Source organism: Chrysochloris asiatica, unplaced genomic scaffold, assembly GCF_000296735.1.
Source record: "Chrysochloris asiatica unplaced genomic scaffold, ChrAsi1.0 scaffold00025, whole genome shotgun sequence".
Taxonomy (NCBI): Eukaryota; Metazoa; Chordata; class Mammalia; order Afrosoricida; family Chrysochloridae; genus Chrysochloris; species Chrysochloris asiatica.
The window spans coordinates 11,366,356-11,379,073 of record NW_006408543.1 but is presented as its reverse complement, the minus strand read 5'-3'; the positions used below and the strand labels follow the sequence as shown (position 1 = coordinate 11,379,073).

Sequence of the window (12,718 nt, the reverse complement as noted above, 5' to 3'; positions counted from 1 at the left end):
GGTCTTGATGGACAGAATCTGAAAGAATAACAACGTAAGTCTGTGATGACTTCATTACCCTGAGTAGTGTGGTCCAAACTAAAACGAGAGCTACAAACTTAGGAATCCGTTTTTGAAAGTGCATTGGTTAATTTTCTTGAACTGGCGGCCGCAGCAGGAATAGAGTGAGAGTGAGTGGAGGACCCCACCCCCTCCCCCTCCCTGCTCTGCCCCCCTGAGCAGCTAGAGTAGCCCCGCTGTCTGTCTGCACAGCTAGCCCACACCCAGACCCTGTCCTCTGCCTCGCCTGCCTGGTCCATTGCCGCATAAGTCAGGGTATAGGGTCCTTGCAGTTGTTGTTTTTGAGTACCACTGAGTCAGTTCCGACTCGTAGTGACCCTTTATAGGGGTGGGTTTGACCCACTGACCTTGCAGTTAGCAGTTCAGTGCTTATCCTAAAATGCCATACCAGGATACCTTAAGACCATTTGCTGTTTTTAAGTGCCATCAAGTCAATTCCGACTCATAGTGTGACCCTGAATAGGGTTTCTGAGGAGCAGTTGGTAGGATTGAACTGCCAACCTTGTGGTCCTCAGTCCAGTACTTCTACAGCGCCAACCAGAAGTCCTTAAGACTGTTGGACAAAGTAATCATTGAGAGCTGCTCTCCCTTGAAAAAAGAAAAAAAAAAAAAGTCCACCCTATGGGACCAGTGGTAAAGAGATGTGTATATTTCAGTTTATCTCTGACTGTGCACTTGGGTTACTGAGAAGGCACCCATCAGCAGCGGGTGTCCTGTCTCTGCCTGACAGCGACCCTACTGGGCATTTCTGTGAAGTGTGGAGTAATGTCAGCCGTAGTAGGCCACACGTTCTGTCACGCACATGACAAGACAGCAATTTTACACTCGTCTTTGCTCCAGCATATCTCAATGTAATGCCTACTGAGTTGAAACAAGACCCGTTACCCGACTCAGCGAAACATCTCAAAATGTTGGATGATCCTTTCGCTGACACCATTCTTTGTGTTCAGGTCTTCAGTAGAATACATAGAAAGAAAATGCTCTTAGGAAAAGTCTAAAAGACAAACCGACAGTGAGCTCCCCACGCCGCCCGCATGGGGACTGTTGTACACTGGGCCTCACTTCTTCCCTGTAAGCAGCCCCATCTCCAGTCTGACCCTCACCCTGAGCCTGGGAAGGCTCCAAGCCTCTCTGTTCCTCCTCTTGATCCCCTCACCCCAGAGTGTCTTCCACTCTTCCAGAACTTTCCTGTGTGCCTCCCCAAGGGTAAAGGGAGGAAGTGCCGGTTCCCAGGTGTTGCCCTAGCATCATGGAGGGCAAGCTTGGTGGCCGCCTTGTCCTCTTGGATGGCAGTTCCTACAGAGCTCCATCCCAAACTTGGCAGGTCTCCAGCATTACCCCAGGACAATCCTGAGACCAGACCGCATAGGCATGCTTTGTTTACTGTGAACTGGGATGGAATAAGGACATTTACTTTTCAAATACTGTGATGTCATTACACGTATAACCCACAACAAGATCCAAGTGTACATTGCAGTGAGTTGATAAATGTCTGCTCCAGTGGTCGCAGGGTATTTGTGTCTCCCTGGAAAGTTCCTGTCCATTTCCAGATGCACTCCCCACCCCAGGTGGTCGGGGTGGTCGGTCTAGTTGAGCACCCAAAGGGGCCAGTTGAGTGCCAACTAGAAATAAACCTTGAAGCAATAAGCAGGTTGTTTGATGATATAAAGTACAAGCATGGTGGTGGTTGTCAAGTTAATTTCTTTCATGAGAGGAAAGATAATGCCTTGGGAAATCGGCACCAGCGTCTGCTTCCTGGTAACTGTTCTTGTAGCCAGAGCTGTGCCAGGTACTGGGGGTCAAGTCACCCAGGTCCAGCGATGTCAGCATAGCTGAAAGCATGAGAAGGTGGAAGATTGAGGAGAGGTGGAAGAGAGGATACGGGAGGGACGACTGTTAAGGGAAAAAATGAAAGGGCAGAGAGAATTGTTTTGCCAGAATAGTTTGTGGCTATTTTTAGCATGCTTCTTTGCCAAAGAACTTAATGTGAAACTCAGTTTTATGAATTCCCAATAAAATTACATGGCTCACCTCTCCAGCTCTTGCAGATTTAGAGAAGCTTGACTTCCCAGCCCAGGCCTTGGGTCCTATGGATCCTTTACCTTCATTCCCCCTCCTGGCCTGAGAGCTTCTTTGTCCATCCCATCCTGCATCTGCCCTCAGAGTCTACCTGCGTCCACCTCATAGCCTGGGCACCACACTCCCGCTGTGCCTTTTCCCTCCAGGTCCCTCACTCCTGTGCCAGGTGGGACAGCAGTGCCTCACCTGCATGCTGTATTCCCATCACCCCATTATCTCCCTGCATGTTCCCAGAACCATGTACCCGACTTCAGCCTCCCAGCCCCAGCAAGTACTGAGTGAAGCCGGAAGCTAGGGGACCTGGGTTTTTTCCACAGATGGTTGTTACTGAATTATCTTTTCCTTAATGAGCAGTCAGCAGGCCAAGCCGCAGGTCCACGATATGACTGGAACAGCCTTATGTGTTCATATGGGAGCACGCTGGTCTCCAGCCAGGAGCACTGTCTGCTGGAGAGCCCCATGCCCGGCTGTGAGCAAGCTGCCCTACAGCCTCTGAGCAGAGCTCTAGGCCGTCTCTGAGAGAAGCTTGAAGCTGGGGTTCTGCCCGTTTTCTTGAGCACAGTGGAGCACTTCTGTCGGAGCATATTGGGGACAGCCTCAGTCTGTCCAGATGGGCAGCTCCTTGCCCCAGATGACACAGAGCCCAGGGTGTGTTGGGGTTTCTGTGAGGGTAGCTCACGACAGGTGGGGGTTCCAGGAGCTCTCTCCCCTCACTCCATGGGGAAGAAAGGCTGAGCCCAGGGTGGAGTGGAGCTGGGACCAGCCCACCCCGGCTGACCTGAGCCAGCCCCCCAGAACTGCCCCTGCCCCATTCTTTCCTAGAATCCTTTGACAAAAAAAGGAAATGAAAGTATTTGGAAACAATTTTAAGTTTCCAGAACCCGACATGAACTGATGATTTCAAAGATTACCAGTCTAACCTGTTACCCAGATTTTCTCCATTTGCTTTGTCTCCCCTGTCCCTGCCCCCTCCCCCTTGCTCTTCCTTCTTCTCTGTCCCTCTCTCCCCCCTCATGCACTCCCGCGCCTTGGGTAATATTTTCATGAACTACCGAGAATAAGGTGCCTGTGCCATGTCTGTGTTTTAAGGATGTTGTTGTTGTTAAGTGCCGTCGAGTCGGTTCCGACTCATAGCAACCCTGTACAGAGTTTCCAGGTGAGTTGTAGTTCAAGCTGACCTTGCAGTCCAGTACTTTGTCCCACAGTGCCACACCCTCGTTTTAAGGGTAGGGTAGGCCTTACATAATCGCAGTTTCATTAGCAATTCTTAATACATTTGTAATGGACAGGATATTTTCATCTGCCTCAAGGACAGTTTTGTTGGTTGTCCTTGGTGTCCTCCTTCATGACATACCTGTAACTGTTACGTTCAGGTCTTGCCTTTAGTTGACTTATCCTGGAGCCACCTGATATTTGTAGGGTCACTTGTTGTTGTTATGTGCCTTGGAGTCAGTTTTGACTCTTAGCGACCCTGTATCGGATTTCCGAGGAGCGGCTGGTGACTCGCTGTTTTCAAAACAATGACGACTGAGTTTTTAGCCAGGAAGAAGTTCCTAGTAAACCAAACAAGATTTTCTACATGGTGCTTGTTTCATGGGTTGTTAAACAATCGAGAAAGCTTGTTCAGTACACAGTTTGGGGTGTTGCGTTACGCTTCTGCATACTCAAGATTTGATGAGTGTTTTCCTTAGACAGGTACGTATTCATTGTAGCCATTTTGTATGTTTTCTGGAAATAAACTGTGCTCTCGGCGGCATCTCCTTAAGAATTAAGTTTCCCAACAAGAGTGCGGAATGTTCTGCATCGCCTCTCCACTGGGATCTGGATTGTGTGTGAGGCTTGCCATGGTCAGAGTCTCAGTATTTTCCTCAGAACTTGTCAGCTCTGCCATTCCTTCTAAGGTAGGCCGTTTTAGTAGGAAGTTGTTGGGGTTTTCCCACACTGGTGTGTGTCTCATCTAGCTGCTGTTGTTAAGTGTTGTCAAGTCGGTGTCTACTCATAGTGACCCTGTGTAGGGTTTTTGAGGAACAACTTGGTGGGTTTGAACTGCCGACCTTGTGGTTAGCAGTCCAGTGCTTATCCTACAGCGCCGTCTAGGACTCACCACAGAAAAAGTAGGTGCTTCTAAGTGGGAGAAAAGAGAAAGAATGGAGAATGTGTGCCCGAATTCTGGTTCTTTGATGCGTGGCGAGTACGCTGGCCTTATCTTATCTAGGCTCTATGTGTTCTTAGGTGCCTGCGTGGTGCAATGGGTTAAGCATTGGGATGCTACTACAAGGTCAGCAGTTCAAACCAACCAGCTGCTCTGCAAGTGAAAGATGAGGCAGTTCAAACCAACTAGCCACTCTGTGAGAGAAAGATGAGGCTGTCTACTTCTCTAAAGATTTACAGTCTTGGCAACCCTGTGGAGCATTTCTGCTTGGTTGAAACGGACTTCCTGGCAGAGGGTTAGTGGGGGTCTTCTAATTGTGTTCAGAGTGGAGGCAGCAAGCTCAGTTCTCGGTTCCTAAAAGCTGTATGTAGCTAACAAGCAGCAGCCTAGGTTTGCCAAGAGGCCACCACACAGGGAGCAGAGGGGGACACAAGGAAGTGGGTGAGGGGGAACCTGACTGGGAGTCAGGTGGGTGGGGTAGGTCTCTGGGGGGTCTCCTGGGGTCCCATCAGGGCTGGTTCATTGTGCTCACCCCCACCATGAGGACCCAGGAAGGTGGTCACTATTTATGCCCATCATTATAATATATAGTCTTAAGATGATGCTCAAACTAGGTGGCTTGAGTCTAGACCCTGCCACCTGTCGGGCATGTTGTTTGTCCCCTCTGAGCCTCAGATTCAGCACCTGTCAAATGTGATGTCAAGAGACAAGCCTTGTAAGGTTGTTGGAGGAGTCAGTGAGAATACAAGCACGTTGCTTGCTACCCCATCCATCCATGTTAACTGTACATGTTCATGACAATGATGTAATGGCATGTGGGTAAGAACTCTGTTCATGCCTGCTGTGTGCAAGGAGGCCAAAGGTACACAAGTCACTTAAACTATCGAGAATCACGTGCCGGGCTATGATGGGACAGAAGCCAGTGAATGATTGACTTACAGACAGCACAACCACCGGGACGTGCACTGGGAGGGAACTGGGAAGTCCAGGAGGACTTTGTGGAAGAGGTGGCCTTTGAGTGGTAACTTGATGAATCATGACTGACAGTTCACGTACTGAGTACCGGCCGTGTGCCTAACCCTGTTCTACCTACGTTGGTTGTACTGACCCATTTGATTCTCAGAGTAATCTTAGGGGGTCAGTACTACTCTCTCCATTTCATTTATGAAAATGGAGGCACCAAAAAAGTCAGTTTGCCCAATGTTACTCTCCGAAGTGCGAATGGCAAATGATGGCCCTGTGAAGGAAAGCTGTGGGATGAAAGAAATGCCCCCTGCAAAGGGGTGGAGCTGGCCGGGAGAGTCAGGAGTCAGCTTCTGGGGGTGGGGTGGGCGCAAGTCAGGACAGGGCCATTAAATGCAAGGAGGCAAGTCTGAGAGTGGAATTACACAGAACTGAAGTTTCTTGAACACAGCAAGTGATGCCATGAAACTTGCAGTGTGGCTAAAACCAAGTTTTGATGATTGAAAGGGCAAAATCTTGCCTGTGGGAGGAAGCTCCCCTTTCCTTACTGTACCAGCTCCTTTCCCAGGGTTCCCAGTTAGCTACAACTTCCCTGTGGTTACATTACCCCGTGCTAGTCTGTGACTCAGTTAACGAACTCTTTGTTAAACTAGCATTTGTATTTCAGGTTGCTGTTGTCAAAATGAAGAGCACGGAACGAATTTACGCTATGAAAATCCTCAACAAGTGGGAGATGCTTAAAAGAGCAGAGGTCAGTATGGAGTGTCCCTCCCCTCTCCAAAATCAACAGCAGTAGCCAGCGCAGGTTTTTGTGACGGGAGGAAGGTGTCAGGGAAACCGCCAAACTCTGTCACGTGAGGGCTTCTTAGCTGCTCAACTCCTGGAGGGGCGGCTCTCAGCGGCCATCCTCTTGGGCGTCCTTGGCTCTGTGTCCCTTCATTCATTTTCCAGATGCCCTGCTCAGTTCACCCTGGACTCGATTGGCTAGAGTTCTGTTTACTGAAAAGGCCAATGAAGATCTTCATGGGAGCGCTCGGTATTTTTAGCAGTTCTGCTCCATATGCAAAAGGGATTATTGAGTTTTGGAGCCTGGTTTGACATCGGAAATGGTTTGTTAATCCCTGGTGATGCAGGACGTTAAAACACTGGGCAGCTAATGGAAACGTTGGTAATTTGAACCCACCAGATAGTCTGTGGGAGAAAGATGAAGCAGCCTCCTCTCATAAAGATTTGCAGCCTTAGACACCCTATAGGGCAGCTCTACTCTATCCTACAGGGTCAGAAGCAGTCAGAATTGACTCCTCGGCCGTGGGTTTGGTTTGGATCGGGTCCTTAGAGGAGAATTGTTAGTGCCGTGGAGTTGGTTCCGACTCATGCTGACCCCGTATAGGGTGGGTCTGAGCTGCCGACCTTGTGGCTTGCAGTCCATGCCCAGCCCCATTCTCTTTAGGGCCCCTCAGTACTGGGTCCTGCCTCTGAATGCCCAGGAGCCCAGGCTTCCTCTCTGGTCATTTCCAGAGCCCTGCTCCCACCCCAGGCTCTGTCACCATCCACCACCCTCTGTCCCTCTGTGGGGACTCCTGGCCTCAGCGTGTGTAGCCCTGCAGCCCCCGACAGACCCTGAACAGTGTGCTTCAGCTGCTGGCTCCTCTGCCCTTCCTGGGGAGGGACCTGGTCATTCCTACTCCATCTTGGGGTCCATAGCCACTTGTCTGTGGGAAGTGCCTGTTTCTCACCTTTCTCCTTCCACTCCAGGGCCCTCGTTCTCTTTGCGCCCTTCTGTGGCCAGTGCCCCTTTTTCCTGGAATCTTACGTGTTCCACCGGTGGCCCGATGGCTCTGCACACCATTTCCTTAGGCCAGCTCTCTCCCAGCCTCCGTTTCTCACTCCTTGGGTGGGCGTCTACTCTCTCCTAGAGGGCCGCTGTGAATCAGAATTGACTAGACACCAGTGAGTTCAGTTTTTAGGTTCTGGGTGGACATTCTCTGCGATGCCCCCCTGCACCTTACCACTTCCCCAGCCACACGTCAGCCTCTTTTCCCACCAAGGCACCCAACACTGGTCAACCCAGTTCTGCTCCGAATGTGCTGACGGGTCACCCCCAGGTCTGCAGGCCTCAGGCAGAGAATGCTGCTGCCTAGATCTGGCCTGCCTTGCCTATCACAGCCCCCGCCTCACTCCACTGGCCTCTTCTCTCTGCTGTCTGTCTGCCTCCTCTCAGGCTTTTGGCTGCCTCCCCACTTCCCACCCTGAGCAGCCCTGGACTACAGTGAACCCAGGAAAATCGTGAAGTGCTTCTTATGTGGGGAAGAATAGATGCTGTTACGTGAGCGCCCATGGAGGTCTCAGATGTTTGAGGACAGAATTCATAGCAACACGTTCATTCACAATTCCAGGAATTAAATTGACTACATCTGGGTGAAGAGATGGTAGAAAAGCTCTATATCATCAATCAAAGTAAGGCCAAGTGCAGACTGTGGAACAGACTATCAACTGCTCATATGCAAGTTCAGGCTAAAGCTGAAAAAAATGAAAAACAAGTCCACAGAGCCAAAATATGACCTTGAACACATCTCACCTCAATTTAAAGACCATGTCAAGAACAGATTTGATTCATTAGACACGAATGGTCAAACACCAGAAGAGTTGTGGAATGACAACAAGAACATCATACAGGAAGAAAGCCAAAGGTAGTTAAAAAGACAGGAAAGAAAGAAAAGACTGAAATGGATATCAGAAGAGACTCTCAAACTTGCTCTGGAGTGTAGAGAAGCTAAAGCAAATGGAAGAAATTTTCAATATCCTCATATGCATGTCAAAGAGCTGAACAGAAAAATTTAAAGGGCAGCTTGAGAAGGCAAAGTCAAGTATTATAATAAAACATGCAAAGACCTGGAATTAGAAAACCAAAAGGGAAGAACATGCTCAGCATTTCTCAAGCTGAAAGAACTGCCAAGAAAAAATTCAAATCTCAGCTTGTAGTATTGAAGGAATTCTATGGGCAAAATATTGAGTGGATACAGAAAACATCAAAAAAAAGATGGAAGGATATACAAAAAGAAATGGTAGATGTTCTGTCATTTCAAGCAGTTCTATATGATCAAGAACCAATGGTACCCAAGGAAGAAGTCCACGGTGCACTGAAGGCCTTGGCGAAAAACAAAGGCTCCAGGAATTGATGACTACAAATTGGAATCTTTCAACAAACTGATGCAGCACTAGAGGTGCTCACTCATCTATGCCAAGAAATTTGAAAGACCGCTACTTGGCCAATAGAGAATTGACCCAGTGAAATGTGGAAAGCATGAAGCAATATCATTAGAATGACATGCAAGTAAGATTTTCTGAAGATAATTTAAAAATGGTTGCAACAGTACATCAACAGAAACTGCTAGAAATTCAAACCAGATTCAGAAGAAGACATGAAACTAGGGGTATGATTGCTTGACATTGGATGATCATTGCTGAAAACAGAGAATACCAGAAAGATGTTTATTTGTGCTTTATTGACTATGCAAAAGCTTTTGACTCTATGGATCATGACAAGTATTGATAACCTTGAGAAGAATGGATATTCCAGAATACTTAATTGTGCTCATGAGGAACTTGTATATAGACTAAGATTCAGTCATTCAGGCAGAACAAAGGGAGACTGAATGGTTTGAAATTAGGAAAGGGTTGTGTTCTTTCACCATACTTACTCAGTCTGTACACTGAGCAAATAATCAGAGAAGCTGGATTATATGAAGAAGAATGTAGCATTGTAATTTGAGGAAGACTCATTAACAACCTGTGATATGCAGATGATACAACCTTGCTTGCTGAAAGCAAAGAGGACTTAAAATAAGTACTGATGAAGATCAAAGACTACAGCCTTCAGTATGGATTGTACCTCAATGTAAAGAAAACACAAATCCTCACAACTGGAACAATAAATCATGATAAATGGAGAAAAGATGGAAGTTGTCAAAGACTTCATTTTGCTTGAATCTACAGTCAACATTCATGCAAGCGGCAGCCAGGAAATCCAGCGATGTATTGCATTAGGCATATCTGCTGCTCAAGACCTCTTTCAAGTGTTGAAGAACAAAGATGATGTCAGTTTGAGGACTAAGCTGCACTCAGGTCTTTTCTTTTCAGTAGCCTCATATGCATGTGAAAGTTGCTCAATAAAAAAGGAAGAGCCAAGAAGAACTGGTGCATTTGGGTTATGGTGTTGGAGAAGAATATTGAAAATACCATGGACTTCCAGAAGAATCTATGAATCTGTTTTGAAAGAAGTACTGCCAGAATGCTCCCCAGCAGTCAGGATGGTGAGACTTCATTTCATGTTTTAGACATACTGTCAAGAGGTACCAGTTGTTGGAGAAAGGACATCAGGCTTCGTTAAGTGGAGGACCCCTCTCAGAGACATGAATTGGCATAGCAATGGGCTCTCATGCGTAACGACAATTGTGAGGAAAGATCAGTTGGGACCACAAGGTTGGCCTGTTTGAAATTTACCAGCCGCTCTTCGGGAACCGTAAACTCTAAATATGCACTTAGAAACAGCATATTGTGTGTGTGTGTGATTTAAGTGAAAGTTTACAAAACAAATGAGGTTCTCCTTCAATAGTTGATACACACTGTTTGTGATGGTGATTCCAGTCCCTGCAGTATGTCAGCATTCTCACTAGTTCCACGCTGCTGGTCCGTCTCCATCCCTCCAGTGTCCCTGCTTTGTTTACTGTTTGGAGGAACACATTCCTCACAAGTGTTGTTGTTTATTTTTAGGCCAGTGTAAAGATTAGTAGTTGTGGGGTGGGGGGGAGGTTCTACACTCTCGTATCAGTCTAGTAAGTATTTATAAATCTTGAGGTTTATTCTACAATTTTCTCCCATTCTGTCTGGGACCCTATCTGTTGTGCCCCTAATCAGAACAGCTGGGCTTGGCAGCCAGGCACTGCCTAGTTCTTTAGGTCTCAGGCTAGATGAGACTGTGTGGTTCTTGTGGGTTGTTACTTTCGTGGCTGGTTTCTTCTTGAGTCTTTGGTTTTCTTCACCCTTTGCTCCAGACAGGAAGAGATCACATCAAATACCTCAGACACCACTTCACCAGATTAGGATGTAGAACATTATCTTCATCCACTGAGTTTTGCCGGTTGACCTCATTGTCCCATGGAACTATGTTTGGATAGATCTAGGAAGTATCTTAAACTGTGCCCCTTAGGTACCTTATTGTACTAAACATGTGACTATACGTATGGCACAAACAAGCATGTGTACGTATCTACCTATGTAACCATTTACAGATTTTTTGTTGTTGTTCATTATCTGTTGTTGCAAAATTGAATGTTACGGGATTTACCATTGTGGTTCGGTACCATCAAGTCAGTTCCAGCTTACTACGACCCTATTCGGAAAAGAACAAAACACTGCCGGGTCCTGCCCCACCCTCACAGTTAGAGATACTTCCTAGGTCTATGTAAGCATTTTGTGGGATTGACTTTTAGGGTTTGAAGGCTCAGCACCCTAGTTTTGTGGGACGGCAGTGGAGTTGAGACAGCTGGGTGGGTGCCGGGGCACCACCATGCGGCATGGATCTGGCATAGAAGAGAGGGTGGGTGATGCTAGGGAGGAGCAGCCCCACCCCGTCAGGCTATCCAAGCACGAGAACCAGGCCATGGAGGAGGACATCAGTGTGGGCAGTCCCTAGCGCTGCAGCCACAGGGCCCAAACGGTCCGCTTTACAGCCTGCCATCCGACTGGACACGAACTAACTCTCCCCTACTGTCTCCACAGACCGCGTGCTTCCGGGAGGAGCGTGATGTGCTGGTGAATGGCGACTGCCAGTGGATCACGACCCTGCACTACGCCTTCCAGGACGAGAACTACCTGGTAGGTCTGGGCATGCGCCAACGCCGCCGCTGCCCCCAGGGCCCAGGCTCTCTGTCTGCTTTGTTCTGTCACTGAGACATGTGTGCCACTGTGTAAAACCAAGGCGAATCACCAGGTAGAGCGGGGAAGAAAGTCACGTGTGGGATCACTGTTTTTCTGTATTCACTAGGTAACCTGCGTGTTTTGCTCACTGAACGATGATGATAGGGACTAAGAATAGGAACAGGGATGGAGGGTGAAAGGGGAGTGGGAGCATCGCCCTTGGTGAGCATGTGCCCACCTGCGTATGGTTGGCAGCTGTGTGAGGCACTTTGAGCCGGTGTGTGTCCTGCCTCAGTGAGGAGCTGGCTTCTCAGAGACCTGACACAGTGTGTGGGTGACCGTTTCCACGTTAACTTGGCACATCTGTGAGTCCTTGTGGTTGCCACGTGTGTAGGTTTTGGTGTTTACGAAACATAAACAGTGTGGTTTAAATCAACCATAGGCCAAGACAACTCTTCTTAGAAACTGAAGGCCTGTCAAACCTGTGGTGTAAGGCACGAGTGTTCACAAAACCGCTATGTTCAGGAAGTCAGGAAACGTCACTGTTGAGTGTTGGTTAGTGGGGCCTCCACAGACAACATGCCCCTCAGCAGTGGGGGCTGGGAGGCTACCTGCCAGCCGTCACCACAGCCACTTTCCTTTTCCATAGCAAGTAGCTTGGACGCTCACCCTAAGGCCCCATCTGTTGCGACAGACTGAAACGTTGTTAGGTGCTGTCGAGTCAGTTCCAACTCCTAGCAACCCCACGTTACAGCAGAACAAAACACTGCCTGGTCCTGTGTCATCCTCACAATTGTCATTGTGTTTGAGTCCAATCTCACTGAAGGTCGACCTCCTGTCTGCTTCCCCCCACTGTACTAAGCAAGATGTCCTTCTCCAGGACTGGGGGTTCCTCTTACTCATCGTGAAATACTCCCTTCAAGTGTCATGGGCACCCTTAGATTTGAGGGTCTAGAATTAGCTAGATCAGTTTGTTATGGTCTTTTTGGCCTGTAAAAGTACACTGTTTATGGGGCCTCTCTTGTCTTCCCGGTGGCCCTGTGAGCTAGGCAGTCTTCTGAGTTTTCCACTTTGTGTACAGGGAATCTGGGCCGACACAAGCTCAACCACTTGCTGGAGGGTGTTGCACTACTGATCAGAACTGGAGCAGGCCGGACTGGTCTGTGCGGTGGTTCTGGTTGCCCAGCACCCCTCATCCTGCCGACTGCAGGGTCTGAGAGTGTTCAGGGTGTCTCCACATGAGCCCCAGAGGCCCCTTTGCCTCCTGGACTTGCTCAGAGGACAGGAGTAGCTCTCCAGTTCATGTCGTGTTTTATTAAGAGTGGAACAGGTTGCCCTGAGTACTGGGCAAAGGCAGATACTCTGGGTTTTGTTTCTCATATTTGCCTGAGAGCTACAGGACTGCTGTATAAAGTGCTGGCTGTCACCTGGTTTCCTCTCAGTTGAGACACATCAGTTAGGACCCCAGCGAAGAAGCTGTCTTGTCTAGAGAACTAGGGGTTTGGGGAGCTGCCCATTTAGATGTTCAGTGAAGACGAAAGGGAA

At 48.3% G+C, this 12,718-nt stretch overlaps 1 protein-coding gene across 1 annotated transcript in view; it reads left to right on the top strand.

Annotated features, from left to right (window-relative positions):
- Positions 1 to 12,718, top strand: part of CDC42BPB (CDC42 binding protein kinase beta (DMPK-like)) — a 114,138-nt gene that overhangs the window by 44,227 nt on the left and 57,193 nt on the right. The window contains exons 3-4 of the mRNA XM_006839540.1: positions 5,922 to 6,005; positions 11,036 to 11,131. Of these exons, the coding sequence (XP_006839603.1) occupies positions 5,922 to 6,005; positions 11,036 to 11,131 (180 nt within the window). The remainder of the gene's footprint in view (positions 1 to 5,921; positions 6,006 to 11,035; positions 11,132 to 12,718) is intronic.